This window comes from Carcharodon carcharias, chromosome 11, assembly GCF_017639515.1.
Source record: "Carcharodon carcharias isolate sCarCar2 chromosome 11, sCarCar2.pri, whole genome shotgun sequence".
In the NCBI taxonomy this organism is placed as follows: Eukaryota; Metazoa; Chordata; class Chondrichthyes; order Lamniformes; family Lamnidae; genus Carcharodon; species Carcharodon carcharias.
Genome location: NC_054477.1, coordinates 67,708,277 through 67,722,715, shown reverse-complemented (window position 1 = coordinate 67,722,715; position 14,439 = coordinate 67,708,277). Strand labels below are relative to the sequence as shown.

The 14,439-nt window shown below is 39.4% G+C and overlaps 1 protein-coding gene across 2 annotated transcripts; it reads right to left on the bottom strand.

The window, feature by feature from the left end:
* Positions 1 to 542: 542 nt before the first annotated feature.
* LOC121284242 (zinc finger protein 729-like) lies at positions 543 to 13,189 on the bottom strand. 2 transcript variants are annotated; one of them, XM_041199556.1, is made up of 2 exons: positions 12,846 to 13,189; positions 543 to 4,253 (listed from the first exon to the last, which is right to left on the bottom strand). In XM_041199556.1, exon 2 carries the CDS (start codon positions 4,001 to 4,003, stop codon positions 1,853 to 1,855), a length of 2,151 nt encoding a protein of 716 aa, XP_041055490.1. In that variant the 5' UTR covers positions 4,004 to 4,253; positions 12,846 to 13,189; the 3' UTR covers positions 543 to 1,852. The 2 variants fall into 2 exon arrangements, with proteins under 2 accessions (XP_041055490.1, XP_041055491.1); XM_041199557.1 differs by lacking the exon at positions 12,846 to 13,189 and adding an exon at positions 12,224 to 12,500.
* Between the last annotated feature and the right edge of the window lie 1,250 nt (positions 13,190 to 14,439).

Sequence of the window (14,439 nt, the reverse complement as noted above, 5' to 3'; positions counted from 1 at the left end):
TAGATGGCAAGCCACAATAAGAGATGTTCATAATATTCGAAGTTCACCATGAATGAATATTAGCATCAGACTAACCCTGGAAACTATGTTGAGACATGGGCACTAGTTTTCTCTGCCATACTACCATTCAGATTCATTGCATAGGTATACATCCAAGCCTTGCTTCTTTGAGATGATCCCTGGTGAGTAAATTAGGGATATGAATTTATTTCTTCCCTCAGTCAACAGAATATAGCAAACTAAAATCCACATTATGCTATAAATTTGAAGGATCAAAAACTTGTGACACTGCCCACATTATCCACCCAAGACTGTGGCTAAGTCTTCAGCTTCTACTCGTGTCAATATATAACCACTAAAAAGATGTATCCACCTCATCTTTTCCAGTAGGTACCTATCTTCAACTCAGCGCCTTTCTCCGACTTCCAACAATATCAGGAATTTGCCATGTAGGAACACAACCTGGAGTGCATTATACTGGGATATCCAGGGAGCAAATTCTCACCATTACAAATTAAACACCAGAAATTAAAGAAGAATAATGGTAGTATAATGTTTCTTTTTTATTAGGTTAACAAAACAACCATTACCTATGTTTTTTTGCTTTTAAAGATTACCTATAGTTGCGTACAGAAATGTATTGCAAAACATATTTATAGTTGAAAAGACAAATTACAGCTAAAAAAGATATTGAAATTCTCTCTGCAAGATGCAGCACCAAATTTTGATAGCAAGTGGCTAATACTGTTAAGTGTACACAAACATTTAAACTATAATCTTTTCAAAAACTGAAAGTAAACTTGTAACCTTCAGTAAAAGGACACTGAACTAGCAGAGGACTTCAATTCACAAAATTAAAAGTCTGTACAATAAGAAACACCTGTACCACTACTGGAAACAAAATCCCTTGGCAAACTCAGTTAGAATTCCCAAAGGTTTACAAGGAAGTTGCTAAACCCTTTGTGAATTGTTAAGTCTTTTCGCTGAATTGCACACATACTTTATATATGTATATATCCATATATATATAGCACATATACACACACATATATATTTGTTTTCACAAAGATTGTGTAACGGGTTAGGCAATTCAGCATATTTTCATGGTAACCTTTTCTTAATACAAAAACAGAGAATTAAAAAGGTTTGCTAAATACAGCTGTTTTTACAAGAAAAAATTATATCGGAAGATCAATTAACTAACACAGAAAAGCAGAATATGATAATCAACTGCATACAGAACATTAAAGTACAGGAAATTCACTAATTTGCACTAAGTATAATCAGGCACTGAAATGATGTGTTGCCAATTAATTTAAAAATCCTCCATTTATAACTGCTCATGAGTTGAAAGGAGAAAACAAAAGTAGACAATTAAATAGGTAGGATGCACTGGGCCAAAAGCATCATCAGTCCAGTAATGTGTGAAGAACTTTATAAACAACCAACAATGGAGTGTATGTTCCTCAAGTTGCTAATATGCATGAAAGTCAATGCTGGTCAGAGTTGGAGAATGCCATTTCAGTCTTGTACTAAGTTACTTGCTCACATTAGCAACCAAGGAAAATATATCTCCATGCTTTCAACTACTTCAGGTCCTGTAAAGGGAACAAAGGTGCCAGTGAACAAATAGCATCTTTTTAAACGTTTACAAGTTTATTTGCATCACAGCCTTGTGATTCTGTAAGACTTCAAAGAAAACTAGCAATCCAAATTTGGACATTGCTTTACCATGTGTTCCTTGCCCAGATTGCAATTCTAAACAAAAGAATTTTAGTATAAATTGTTTATGCATTTGAAGATGAGGGATTTAATGCTGGGAACTGGAACACTTTTCTATTTTAATGTTATTCTACTCATCACCCTGATTAGATATGACTTTGCCACCCTGAGACTGCTGACATGTATGTTTTTTTAATTCAGCTGGAAGCTGAAATCCATCTCCACAAAATGAGCAATGAATGGGAAAGTTTTTTGTGTGAGCTATTCTGACATGTCCTATATAATTTACAAACAGGTACGTGCTGTAAGGGCAGTAATGACATTTGTAAAGCGTTCTGTTATCAGTCATATTAGATTGATTAGTCTTTGAAATATTTTGTTTGTGAACTTTGAGGTGATCACGCAGATCAATTTGTTTCTCAAATTTGCTGCTGCAGATCTCACAGTTAAAAGTTTTGCCTTCAATATTTGGTTTATGAATATTCAGATGATGCTGTAAATCCTCTTTGCTCTGATACTTAGCACTACAGCTATCACAGTTGAAGGTTTTTTGTTCTGCATGATTTTTTTCCACATCTTCACTCAGGGTTGCTACATCATCATGGGTGGGCTCACAAGTTAGTGGCTTTTCTACAGAGTGGAGAAATTTGTGCTTCTGGTACAGGTCTTGCTCTTCAAATGTCATTCCACATTCGTGACAAGATAAAATATTATCCTTTGAAGATGCAGAATCTTGTTGATGAGCCATCACACACTCTGCAGGTTCCAGAAGCTGAAACTTTGAAGCCTGAATCTTACCAGTATTTAGCTGTAAGTATTTTTTTCCTGCTTCTGATTCCATTTTTGGAAAAGAATTCTCATGCAGCTGTACTTCTTCCTTACGTGAACTGTGAGGCTGGACTGAAGGCGATTCTGAACTGATTAACTTTCTCTCTTGAACGGCGTTCTGCTGCTTATCTGCATCGATATTTTCAGAACAATTATCTTCTCTCTGCACAGAGGTACACTGTTTTTCATGATTCTTAAAAGCTCTGGCATAATCGGATTCAAAGTCACATTTGGAACATTTGTAATAAGCTTCTCCAGTATGAACAGACATGTGCCTTTTAAGCTCCTTGTCCATAACAAAACATCTTCCACATTCACCACATTGATAAGGATAAGGTTTGTCATGTACCCTTACAACGTGATATAGAGCGCTACTTTTACTTTTACAATGGAATCTACAGAAACTACAGTAAAAAGTTCCTCTGACATATTTAACATTTTCTTGTAAACTTTTTGCATAATCCTTTTCTTCAGAAGGTTCTTCAGGATCATTCGAAACTGTCACCTTTTTGGGATTGTTTGAATTTGTCAAATCTTTGGGATTATTTGAAACTGTATGTTCTGCAGGATTATTTGGAGTTGTCAGTTTTTCGGGACTATTTGAAACTGCTGGTTTTTCAGTGCGCGAAACTGCTGCTTCTTTGGAATTATTTGAAACTGTTGATTTACGAGTAGATTCGTGTTGAATTGGGTAACGGCCGCTATAATCACTATGCTCAAACAGTGCAGTTTTGGCATTCTTCTGCTTTTTCTTCTGACAGTTATGGATATTTAGCTCATCAGCAGTATTGAATCGAGTACCACATTTTTCACAGTTGAAATCAACACTTTTACTTTTGGTTTCTTCTAATTTACGCTTTGGTCTTCCAGGTCGCCTTTTAACAGGCTGTACTTCAATTGTGCTTGAACTTGTTTCTGCAGGTTTTATAGGTTGTATTTCAATTGTGCTCGAAGCTATTTCTGAACGTTTTCTACGCCCCCTTCGCTTTTTAATAGGTTTTTCTTCCTTAATCACTTTGGGCTCTTTTAATTTTCTCTTTGCAGCTCGCAGCGGTTTCCTACTTTCACTGGCGACTACTTCAAGGGGCTCTTTTGTTTGGAAAGTTTCTTCACTCTTGTTCAACTTTGGATGCCGTGTTGTAACATGATTGTAGACATTACTGTACACCTTGTTAGTGAAGAAACACAATTGACAGTGAAATAATTTGGCACTTTTCTGATAAATTACAATACTTGTTAAATCAGAAAATTCGGGATGAACAGAACCAAGATGTGTTTCCAAAGTTTCATGATCGGTATACTTGAAATCACAATGCACACAAGTTAAATATCCAGAAGTGTTATTTAGTTGGCTTTTCGTTTCCAATTTTTCCTTAGTATTAAATCCAGTAACACATTCTTCATTCTGTCTTGTAAATTCCTTTTTATGTATCACTGTTATTTGTAGTGCCATGGCCGTTCTTTTTCTCTGAAATGGTTTACCACACTGATAACACCTGGAATTCTTCCTTGAGACCTCTGAATGTTCTTTCTGTTCGTTAAATTTTGTAGACACTTTCCTACATAGTTCATAGGTCCTCTTCTAGAAAGGTTTTGAGTTTGCACCAAGTTCTTTCAACTCCCAGACTAGGAGCTACACAATTGGCAAGTAATACTATGGAAGAGGTCAGCCTTATTCCAATTTTCAGTGGATCTGTGCTCACCTGAAAGGAAATAACAAAAAAAACAATTATAGCAAGACACTATGTGAAATCATTGTCACCTTTCTATAATCAACAGCTGCTTTTTTTGTTAAATCCATCCAAAAATTCAGGAAAAAGAACATTTTTCAATAATTAAATTAATACAAGAACACTTAGTACTGTCAAATTAAAAATGTTCATTTGTTTATAAAAACATGCTATATCATCTACTACTTCTTAACTGTTAACTTATATATGCATTAACTTGGCAGCAAAATAGCCATCAAAACGATGTCATAAATAACTGAAATGTGACAGGATGGGGAAAGGGCATGGACACATTAATTACCAACCTGGATCGAGTTTAAACATTTTGCTGCAAAATAGAACTGAAGACATAAAAGATTGAAGGGACTATACCTGTTGTCAATCTTCCTTTCTTATAAATTTTAATATACCTTTTCCAGCATTTCCTAATAACAATTTTATAATTCAAGGCAGTAGCAAAGTTCAAAGCTAAGGCTATTTTTGAAATCATAACTCCATCATTTCCTATTAAACTGCTTCTGGGACTAATGGGAATTCTCACCATGAGTACTGTCACCAGAGTAGCCCAGTAGGGGAGAACACCGAGATTGTCCATGTCAGGAAAGCAAATACACTTCTAGTACTGTATAGATGACAGTCATGTATATACAAGAACTACTTTGAACAGAAGTGCAACTTTAGATTTTCATTCCCTATAAAAAACCTAAAAATGGTAAGGCATGTTATTTTACATGCATACAATCTTTCATCAGTGGAAATTCATTGCTTTAGTTTGGCAAAACTCCCTGCAGAATAAAGTAACCATTATTTTAATCCGAGGGCTGCGATGAAAATTCTGGCAAAAAACAATGAAAGATACAAAGAAACAAGTACTTCCAGCAATTTTATATATCCAACAATTGCATTTTTTTGGCATATATGCAAGGCACCATCTGTAGTGCAGGACATTTCATGTTGGTCCAACCCACACCCCTTCAACTTTGTGTTGTTTCATGGTAAATTTCATGATTACTAGGTTTCCCAAATGTTCAGTTGTGATTTGTTATTTCTTTAACATCCGAACGAATATTTATCGCTGTTTCAGGCATGGTCAGCAAACTAGATGCAATCTGTGTTTTATTTATTAGCAGATCTTCTGTGATGTTGCTCACAAAAAGAAACATTATCATACTGTTTCAAATATTTGTACTTGGGATGGGCAATGCAGGCAAAGTTGCATTTATGTGGTCATAGACCTTCTTCTTGAAACTTGTGGTAATGAGAAAAATAGATTGCTTATTACATTTGAAACAAATAAAACTTTTGTAATCTGCCATGTCCCAAATAGGTCCGTTTCTCTCTCTCAGTCTGTCACACACGCACGCACCCACTTTAAAAAAACAATTAAAATGATACTTAAAAAAAATGTCTTCTAGCTTTCAAATTACTCTGAAGAACAATCAAACAAAACTATTGTAAGTTGAAGATAAGCAGTTGAACAGTTGTCTGAATGTTACTCATGCATCTGGAGAAACTGTAAACAGCACATGCTCAAACTGAAAGTAGATCCTGCAGTCTAATAGAATCGAGGCTCTGGGGAAAAAAAATTGCCAAGAACAGTTTTTTGTCCATTTCCCCTGGCAAAGTAAAAAAAGAGTAGTCCTGGGGCACTGGATCGCCACCCATTTGCGCTCAATATACTTGCAGATCTGATGTCTGAAAGCAAATGTAAATGATGCTAGAGTAACAGAACATGTTGCTCCCAGGGCCTCTGTTTCAAGTACACTGATGACTGTTTTGGTGCCATTTCTTGCTCTTGACAAGAACTGGGAAATTTAAATCAACTTGTTTCCAATTTCCAATTCTTCCCTCACTTTCACATGGTCTGCCTCTGATTCTTCCCTTCCTTGACTTCTCTCTCTTGTTACTAGATTGCTGGCCAATATCTACAATAAGCCCACTAGCTCCCTTGACTACACTTCCTCCAACCCGGTTTCCTGAAAGGACTATATTCCAATCACTCACTTTCTCTATCTCATCTGTTTTAACAATGCGACCTTCCATACCAGTGCTTCCAGTGCATCCTTCTTTACATCAACCAAAGATTTCTCTCCACTGTGGTTGACAGGGCCCTTGACTTTGTCCATTCCATTTCTCGCACTTCTGCTATCACCTCCCCCCACTGAGCAGAATCAAGACAGGATTTTCATTGCCCTCACCATCTACCCAATCAACCTCCATATTCAATAGATCCGCTATTTGCTCCAACTTCAAATGTGATGCCATCGCCAAACACTTCTCCCCCACCTTTCCCAGTATGCCAAAAGGAATGTTCCTTCCACTCTCAACACCCCCTTCCCACAGCACCTCCTAATGCAAGCACAGGAGATGCAACACCTGCCCTTTTACCTCCTCCCTTTCCCACTATCCAAGGCCCAAAACATTCGTTTCAGGTGAAAAGCAATTTGCACATTATTCTTTTATTTAGTATACGTAAACACTACTTAGTGGTCAATTTATGCTTATGGCTTAAGATATGGGGACAGAATGCAACATGCTGGCAATACAAAGTTACGTGGAATGTAAGTAGTGAGAAGGATGCAAAAAAAAGCTAGAGGGATATAGGCAGAGGGTCAGTAGGCATAAACATAGCAGATGGAATACAATGTAGCGAAGTGTGAAGTTATCCACTTTGGTTGGACACATTTTTTTTGAATGGTGAGGGATTGGGAAATGTTTGCATTCAAAGTGCCTTGCATTCCAGTAAACTTTCTATTGTCAGCAAGCTTGGTTGCCTCATATGGTCCAGGGGATTTGTCAGCCTCAACTCCCATTACTCTTTCTCTAGTGATAATGATTGTTCCAACTTCCCCGCTCCCTTTTGCCCCAGGATTTTCTACTATTCTTGGGATGTGTTTTGTGTGTGTGCCATTTCCTATTATTAATTCCCCAGTCTCATCCTCCAAGGGACCAATGGTTACTTTAACTGCTCCCTTCCTCTTTATATTCTTGTAGAAGCTCTGCGTTTTTATATTCCTTGCCAGTTTACTCTCATAGTCCAATATCTTCCTCTTATTTTTTTTTGGTCATCCTTTGCTGCTTTCTATAATTTTCCCAATCTTCTGGCCTAGCACTATTCTTCACAGCACTGTGCACCTTTTCTACCATCCTTAACTTGCTTAGTTAGCCATGGATGGCGCATCCTTCTTGTAGAGTCCTCCTTTCTCAAATGATATGTATATTTGTTGAGAGAATGATTAAATATTTTCTTAAAAGTCTGCCACTGCTTATCGACTATCTGATCTTTTAACCTATTTTCCCAGTCCACTGAGCCATCTCTGTCTTTATACCTTTGTAAATTTTTTTACTCATGCATGGGATGTGGGCTTCATTGGCTGGGCCAGCATTTAGTGCCCAAACCTGGTTGTCCCTGAGAAGGTGATGATGAGCTGCCTTCATGAACTGCTGCAGTTCATGTGGTCTAGGTACCAGCACCCACAGTGCTGTTAAGAAGGGAGTTCCAGGATTTTGACCTAGCGACAGTGAAGGAAAGGCGATATATTTCCAAGTCAGGATGGTAAGTGGCTTGCAGGGGAGCTTCCTGGTGGTGGTGTTCCCATCTATCTGCTGCCCTCATCCATCCAGATGGTAGTGGTCATGGGTTTGGAAGGTGCTGTCAAAGGAGCCTTGGTGAATTCCTGCAGTGCATCTTGTAGATGGTACACATTGCTGCCACTGTCATCAGTGGTGGAGAGAGTGAATGTTTGTGGAAGGGGTGCCAATCAAGGAGGCTGCTTTGTCCTGGATGGTGTCAAGTTTCTTGAGTGTTGTGGGAGCTGCACTCCTCCAGGCAAGTGGGGAATATTCCATCACACTCCTGACCTATGCCTTGTAGATGATGGACAGGCTTTGGGGAGTCAGGAGGTGAGTTACTCATCGCACGATTCCAAACCTCTGACCTGCTCTTGTAGCCACAGTATTTATATGGCTAGTCCAGTTCAGTTTCTGGTTAAAGGTAACCCCCAGGACACTGATGGTGGGGCATTCAGTGATGGTAATGCCTGCCACACAGGCAAATGTTACTTGCCTGGATATTGTCCAGGTCTTGCTGCATTTGGACATGGGCTGCTTCAGTATCTGTGGAGTCATGAATGGTGCTAAACATTGTGCAATCATCAGCGAACATCCCCACTTCTGACCTAATGATGAAAGGAAGGTCATTGATGAAGCAGCTGAAGATGGTTGGCCTTAAAGTTTAAGATACCAATTTCAGACTCAAGCTTCTCAACCTCAAACTGAATGTGAAATTCTATCATGTTATGGTCATTCTTATGTCTAAAATAGCCTGTCCTGTGGTTCGTTCTAGAATGTATTGTTCTATGCAACCATCCCAAAAACATGATGAGCTCACTCTTGGACGAATGAAATTGGCAAATCTATATGAGGATTAACATCGCCCAAGGTTATTGTGGAGGTAAGAGTAGAATAATACTGTATGCTGGCACATAGGGCTGGAGGTGGTTACAGTTAGGATGGGGAAGCCAGGGAAATTTGCAAATGAAGCCAATGATTTTAAATACACGGTGTTGTGAGATGGGAGTCAATAGAGGTTATTCAGCTCAGGGCTGTATGGAATGGGGGAATTACTACAGGGTGAGGTGCAGGTATTTTTTGTTCAAGCTGCAGTTTTTGAAAGATGAAAATTTAAAGATAAGCAAGAAAATGTACATCACACATTATCACCTCCAGATAAGGCTTCCAACACTGGTGGGATTTAGGGAAGCTAGGTGACCTGCAAAAGTTGAAATTGGTGAAGAGTAGTCATTTTCGACTACTGAGTTTTTTTCAGCACTTCATTTTTAATTGAAATTGGTGATCTTGGTTGTGGGGAATGAAGTTCAGGTTGCACAATATCAGGCTCAGCCTGAAAATACTGCCAGGGAAGAGATGGAATCAGGGTGCGGATTCCTACAGGGAGGTGAACTGGATGGCTTCAGTCCTAACAATGTTAATTATAGATAAGAAAGATTTATCACCTGAGCACAGTTGCAGTCACAGTGTCAAGAACAGTGGTGAAGAGATAGGAAGGATATCATTAGCAGACATGAAAGCTAACCCAGGCCAGGCTTACAAATTTCCTTTTCCCACCTATTTCCATTATAAAAAGAGAAAAAGAAAAAAAAAAATTTATTTACATCTTTTATGCTCTCCCCACCCCCACTAGAGCTATACCTTGAGTGCCCTACCATCCATTCTTAATTAGCACATTCGTTTAGATAATATCACCAACTCTTTAACTTTAACACCTATGTGTTCTTTTGTATTATTGTCGTTGACATCTTTTGATGATCTGCTTCTATCACTGCTTGTTTGTCCCTACAACCACACCCCCACTCCACCTCTCTCTCCGCAACCCCCACACACACACCTTAAACCAGCTTATATTTCAACTCTTTCTTGGACTCGAACTCAAGTTCTGTCGAAGGGTCATGAGGACTCGAAACATCAACTCTTTTCTTCTCCGCCGATGCTGCCAGACCTGCTGAGTTTTTCCAGGTAATCTGTTTTTGTTTTTGATTTCCAGCATCCGCAGTTTTTTTGTTTTTACAAATTTCAGTGTTGGTTTATATTCTCCACACAAGTAAATAAAGTAAAATAAATTACCCACCCATTCCCATATACATTTTCTTTCCATCTATTGTGAAGATCTCTAACTTATTAACATTTAAAGAGAAATTTGAACACCCAGTGATTAAGTGAAAGAAGTGGGCCATAAGATTTCACATTTTCAAACAAAAACAGACTTTATTGTATATATAAAAATATTTAAACAAAACAAGCACTACTAACTTAACACTATAGCTTGCCAAGACTTAGCATCTAAATCCAGTCCGCCTTTAACTTCCTAATTGCACCCAAAAGTTCCCTTATACATTGAGAGTTTGTTTACTTCTTCTGGAATCAAACCAAATATGCCACAACTCTCCGGAATTCACTTTGATTTCTCTGCAGTGTTCCAGCTACTCTCTGGGGTATGAGATTTCATGGTGCATTAGCTTTTGGCTAAATGGCCCTCCAACTTTTCTTCAAAACCTCACAACTGTGAACTTCTCAACTCAAGTTTAGGTTTGGTGATTTGGTGCTTGGTGATTTAAAAAAAAATCAGGAACACCATTGGTTCCTAATGGCCTCTACACTCCTTGTCCTGGCTTTGGGCAGACACAGACTGCTTTCTCTCATTCTGTTCCCATTGCTGCTTTACAGCTCCTGGCAAATTTCCTTCACTCTTTGCCTGTTCCCAAACTGAACTGCTGGTTTTCTTGGAGGAAACAAAAAAAATGCAAAGGATACCTCCCTGTATTTACATAGCAATGTAGCATACTTGGGATGTTCCCAAATAGAAATGCAAGTCAATTACCTTTTACACTCAAAACAGCCCTTTGACTCTGTGACCTATGGGAATAATTTATCTCTCTAATGGAGTTAACGGCTATCTCTCTACACTTGCTGGTTCCACCAAGAAACCTCCTTATTTACATTTGTGCTTTTAGCTTCTTTGGTCTGGGAACATGAACAATCCAAATCCCCTATTGAAATAACTTTAGATCTCCTATCCCTACCAAAAATTCCAAGATGTGTCATCCATTGTTTAAGTTTTATCCTTTCTAACTCTATCCTTATTAAACAAACAAAGGTTACCCTTTGAACTGTAATTACCCCAGGTCTATTTACCAGTTTCTCAATCAAGCTTCAATTTATCAACATTTAAATTCAATTCCTAAACTAAAAGTTATTTTCTAAAATATATGAATCATGAAATCAGATATTCACAACACAATCTAATCTTTACAAAATTTATATCTCAAAACACACTGTGGTAAAATGTGTAATAAATTTCTGGTTGTCACACTTCTTAGATTCTGTCCTACTGGTCTCACTTGTAACCAGATAATTACCAAGTTTTCTTTTGAAAGCTACAATTGAATCTGCCTCCACCGCACTTCAGATCTTAACTACTTGCTGCTTTTAAGAAACAATTTCACGTCACTATTGTTTTTTTTCACCATTCACCTTAAATTAGTGTCTTCTGGCTCTCAACCTTTCTGCCAATGGGAACAGTTTCTGTCCAGGGCCTTCATGATTTTGGATATCTCTATCAAATCTCCTTGCAAGTTTCTCTTCTCCAAAGAGAATTGCCATCACTTCTTCAATCTATCCATGTAACTGAAGTCCTTTATCCATAGAACCATTCTCGTAAGTCTTTAAAACTTAAGCTTCTTAAATTCATGAATAGCACTGTGGAAGTGCCAGTGCTTCACAATATCTGACTTCCTTACCAAACCTCTACAGACTAATGTGTCCTTTTTTCACTGAGCAGAAAGCCAAAGGCTCGACCTCTCTGACCCTCCCTAGCTCACTATCTAGGGATTGGCCAGTTGAACTGCCAAATTGGAGTTCCAAACAGTCAACTCCCTCGGAAATATTTTGTTTATGTAAATTCAAAGTACGACTGTGAAAGTTCACCAGAACACCTAAATGAACCCACATTATCTCAAGCTGATTGTCATATACTAGAAGCAACATTTCAGATAGATATTTTCTCCAAATTTGCATTTTCAGAAACTATATGCTACAGGTTTAGATTTGAGCTAAATTTTAATACAAGTTACCTGTTTTTTCCTTCTAGCTTGCACAAAACACCAAAAATAATCCTATGGGACGAGTGTTGCCACACTTTAGGCGCAGATGCACAGAATACCAGAAAAAAATTGCTTTCTAATAATACAGCATTGCTCCCACTTCTCATTTCTTTCTCACAGCGAGCTGTTACTTCTTCATCAATAAATGCCAGTACTCGTCTGAATTTCTCATTTTTTTTCCAGGCTCGAAATACACTGCCCCACCAACTCCAATGCTAAATATTGAAATAAAATATTACTGCATGATCTCCTACCCCAACTCACTTTTTTTCCCGTGGGCCTCAAACATAGGAGAATTGCTTCAGTCCTCCATCTTACAGTTCAAAGGCTTTTGAAATTCCACTGAAGACTTCTGACCGCATAAGTCACTGCAGTCAAAGCAATTAATGACACCTGATGGGCTCAAACACGTGTCCAGGCGCTATATTAATACAAATCTTACAAGATTGTTCCTGGAAGAATCAAGGAATCGCACATTTTCCGGTGAATCTGTTCCTCGCCTCCAGTATTGAGTTGGAGACGACCATTTTGTGCGGATTACAGGTAAAGCTGGGCTGATGGTATTTATACCCGAACTTCGCACTATTTCGTCTGGATTTCTCTCATCTTCTCAACGCTTACCGTTGTCCTATACTTATAGATGGGGGGGGGGGGGGGGATAGTCCCTATTTACAAATAAATAACATAGAGCGGACCACAAGGTTTAAAAGTAACGCGGGTGACGACTGTTAGAAAAGCCGCGCGCATCGCCTTTTAAATCGCGTTAGAAGCAAACGGTCCGGACACAAGGCGACAGAGATGGCAGGCCGCCATGTTGCTGCCGGAGGGAATCAGCGGCCTCTATCTACACCGAGCTAACGCTATCCGGTCCTCCGATCACACTCACCTTAAGTCTCTCACCCACGAAGTCGCCGGCTGCTGGTCGGGCCCCAGATCAGGGATGGATGACAGTCGACAAACCGAAGGGAAGCCGAGCGGCCCAGGCTGGCCTTCAGAGCCGCGCACGGTAGTAGGCGAAAAGCCTGGTGGCCGGACACCGTGATCGCTCGCTCGCTCCGGTTTTCCCTCGCCCTCAACCTGTCCACCCTTTCCCCGCCAAAATCACCGACTGAACCCGAAAACAACAAACGCCAAGCGAGCCGCTGGGCGCCAAAACCTCGCCGCGTCACCAACAATGTAGAAACGCTTTCCGCCAGTTACAAAAACAACCAGCAGGGCTGGCCAAATATTAACATCTGATTAGCAATGTAAATCCCAACCATCCAATGAAATGCTCTCCACCAGCCGGCTGGTTGGCTGTCTGAAGAAAGGATTTAGATTCCAAACAGAGCAGTCAGTGGAAAACAGAATTACCTGGAAAAACTCAGCAGGTCTGGCAGCATCGAGAGCAGTCAGTCGGCTGTCTTTCCATTGCAAGATAGAAGCAAAAAATTGCGGATGCTGGAAATCCAAACCACAAACAAAAATACCTGGAAAAACTCAGCAGGTCTGGCAGCATCTGCGGAGAGGAGCACAGTTAACATCTCTGCAGATGCTGCCAGACCTGCTGAGTTTTTCCAGGTATTTTTGTTTTTTCATTGCAAGGTTCGGGTATATTTTCAGGAGAGTGTTAGACGGGATGAATACTTGTTCGCTACTCAGTGGATATCCAAGTTGGGGACACATTTTCTGCCCACTTCTGATTTCTGGGGTGTCTGATTAAAGCTAAGGGGTTTTTTTTATTGGCGCTATATCACTTCGGGAGAAGTGTAAAAAGGGTTGCCTCAGGTCCGGCCAATGATACACCACCTGCACGGAGCCTTTCCTTGCAGAAGATTGACAGGACTGGTTCTACATGGACAAGACTTCAAACCCTGTAGAGATACTTGTATTGTGGATGGGTCTGCTAGAGAGACAGCCTGAACTTCAACCTGTGGACAGGGCCAAAGAGGGAAAACATGGGCCCTGGTACTTCTGTTTCCAGGCCGCTTATTTCCCATTTCCCCCTGCTGCCCCTTTAATCCCTTGATGATGAATATTTGTTCACCTTTCAAAATTCACCAATCAATTCACCAAACAATAAAAGAGGTCCTAGTAAAATGATAATACCTAGTTTTGGCACCTGGTTACAAATATTGAACGATTATATATGCAGCATAGGTCATTAATATTAAAATCAGCAATGATATAATGCATTGTTAGTTTGTGTGGACCTTATAGGTGATCCCGCCATGATTATTAAACAAAGCAATGTTATGGCATAGCTGATGGTAAATGCTGAGCTGCTCAAATCCCAGAGGGAACTTGAAACAACTTCCACAACTTGTTTTGCAATTTGTATAAATTTCGAGATGCGTACCTTGAATTCAGTAGAGTCAGAGTTATACAGCAGAGAAACTGGCCCTTTGGCCCATCGTGTCCATGCCGGCCATCAAACACTTATCAAGTCTAATCCCATTTTCCAGCACTTGTCCCATAGCCCAATATGCTATGGTGTTTAG

What these genes read in the sequence shown, in the direction of transcription:
- LOC121284242 (XM_041199556.1), bottom strand. Translation starts at nt 4,003, where the DNA reads ATGGCACTACAAATAACAGTGATACATAAAAAGGAATTTACAAGACAG.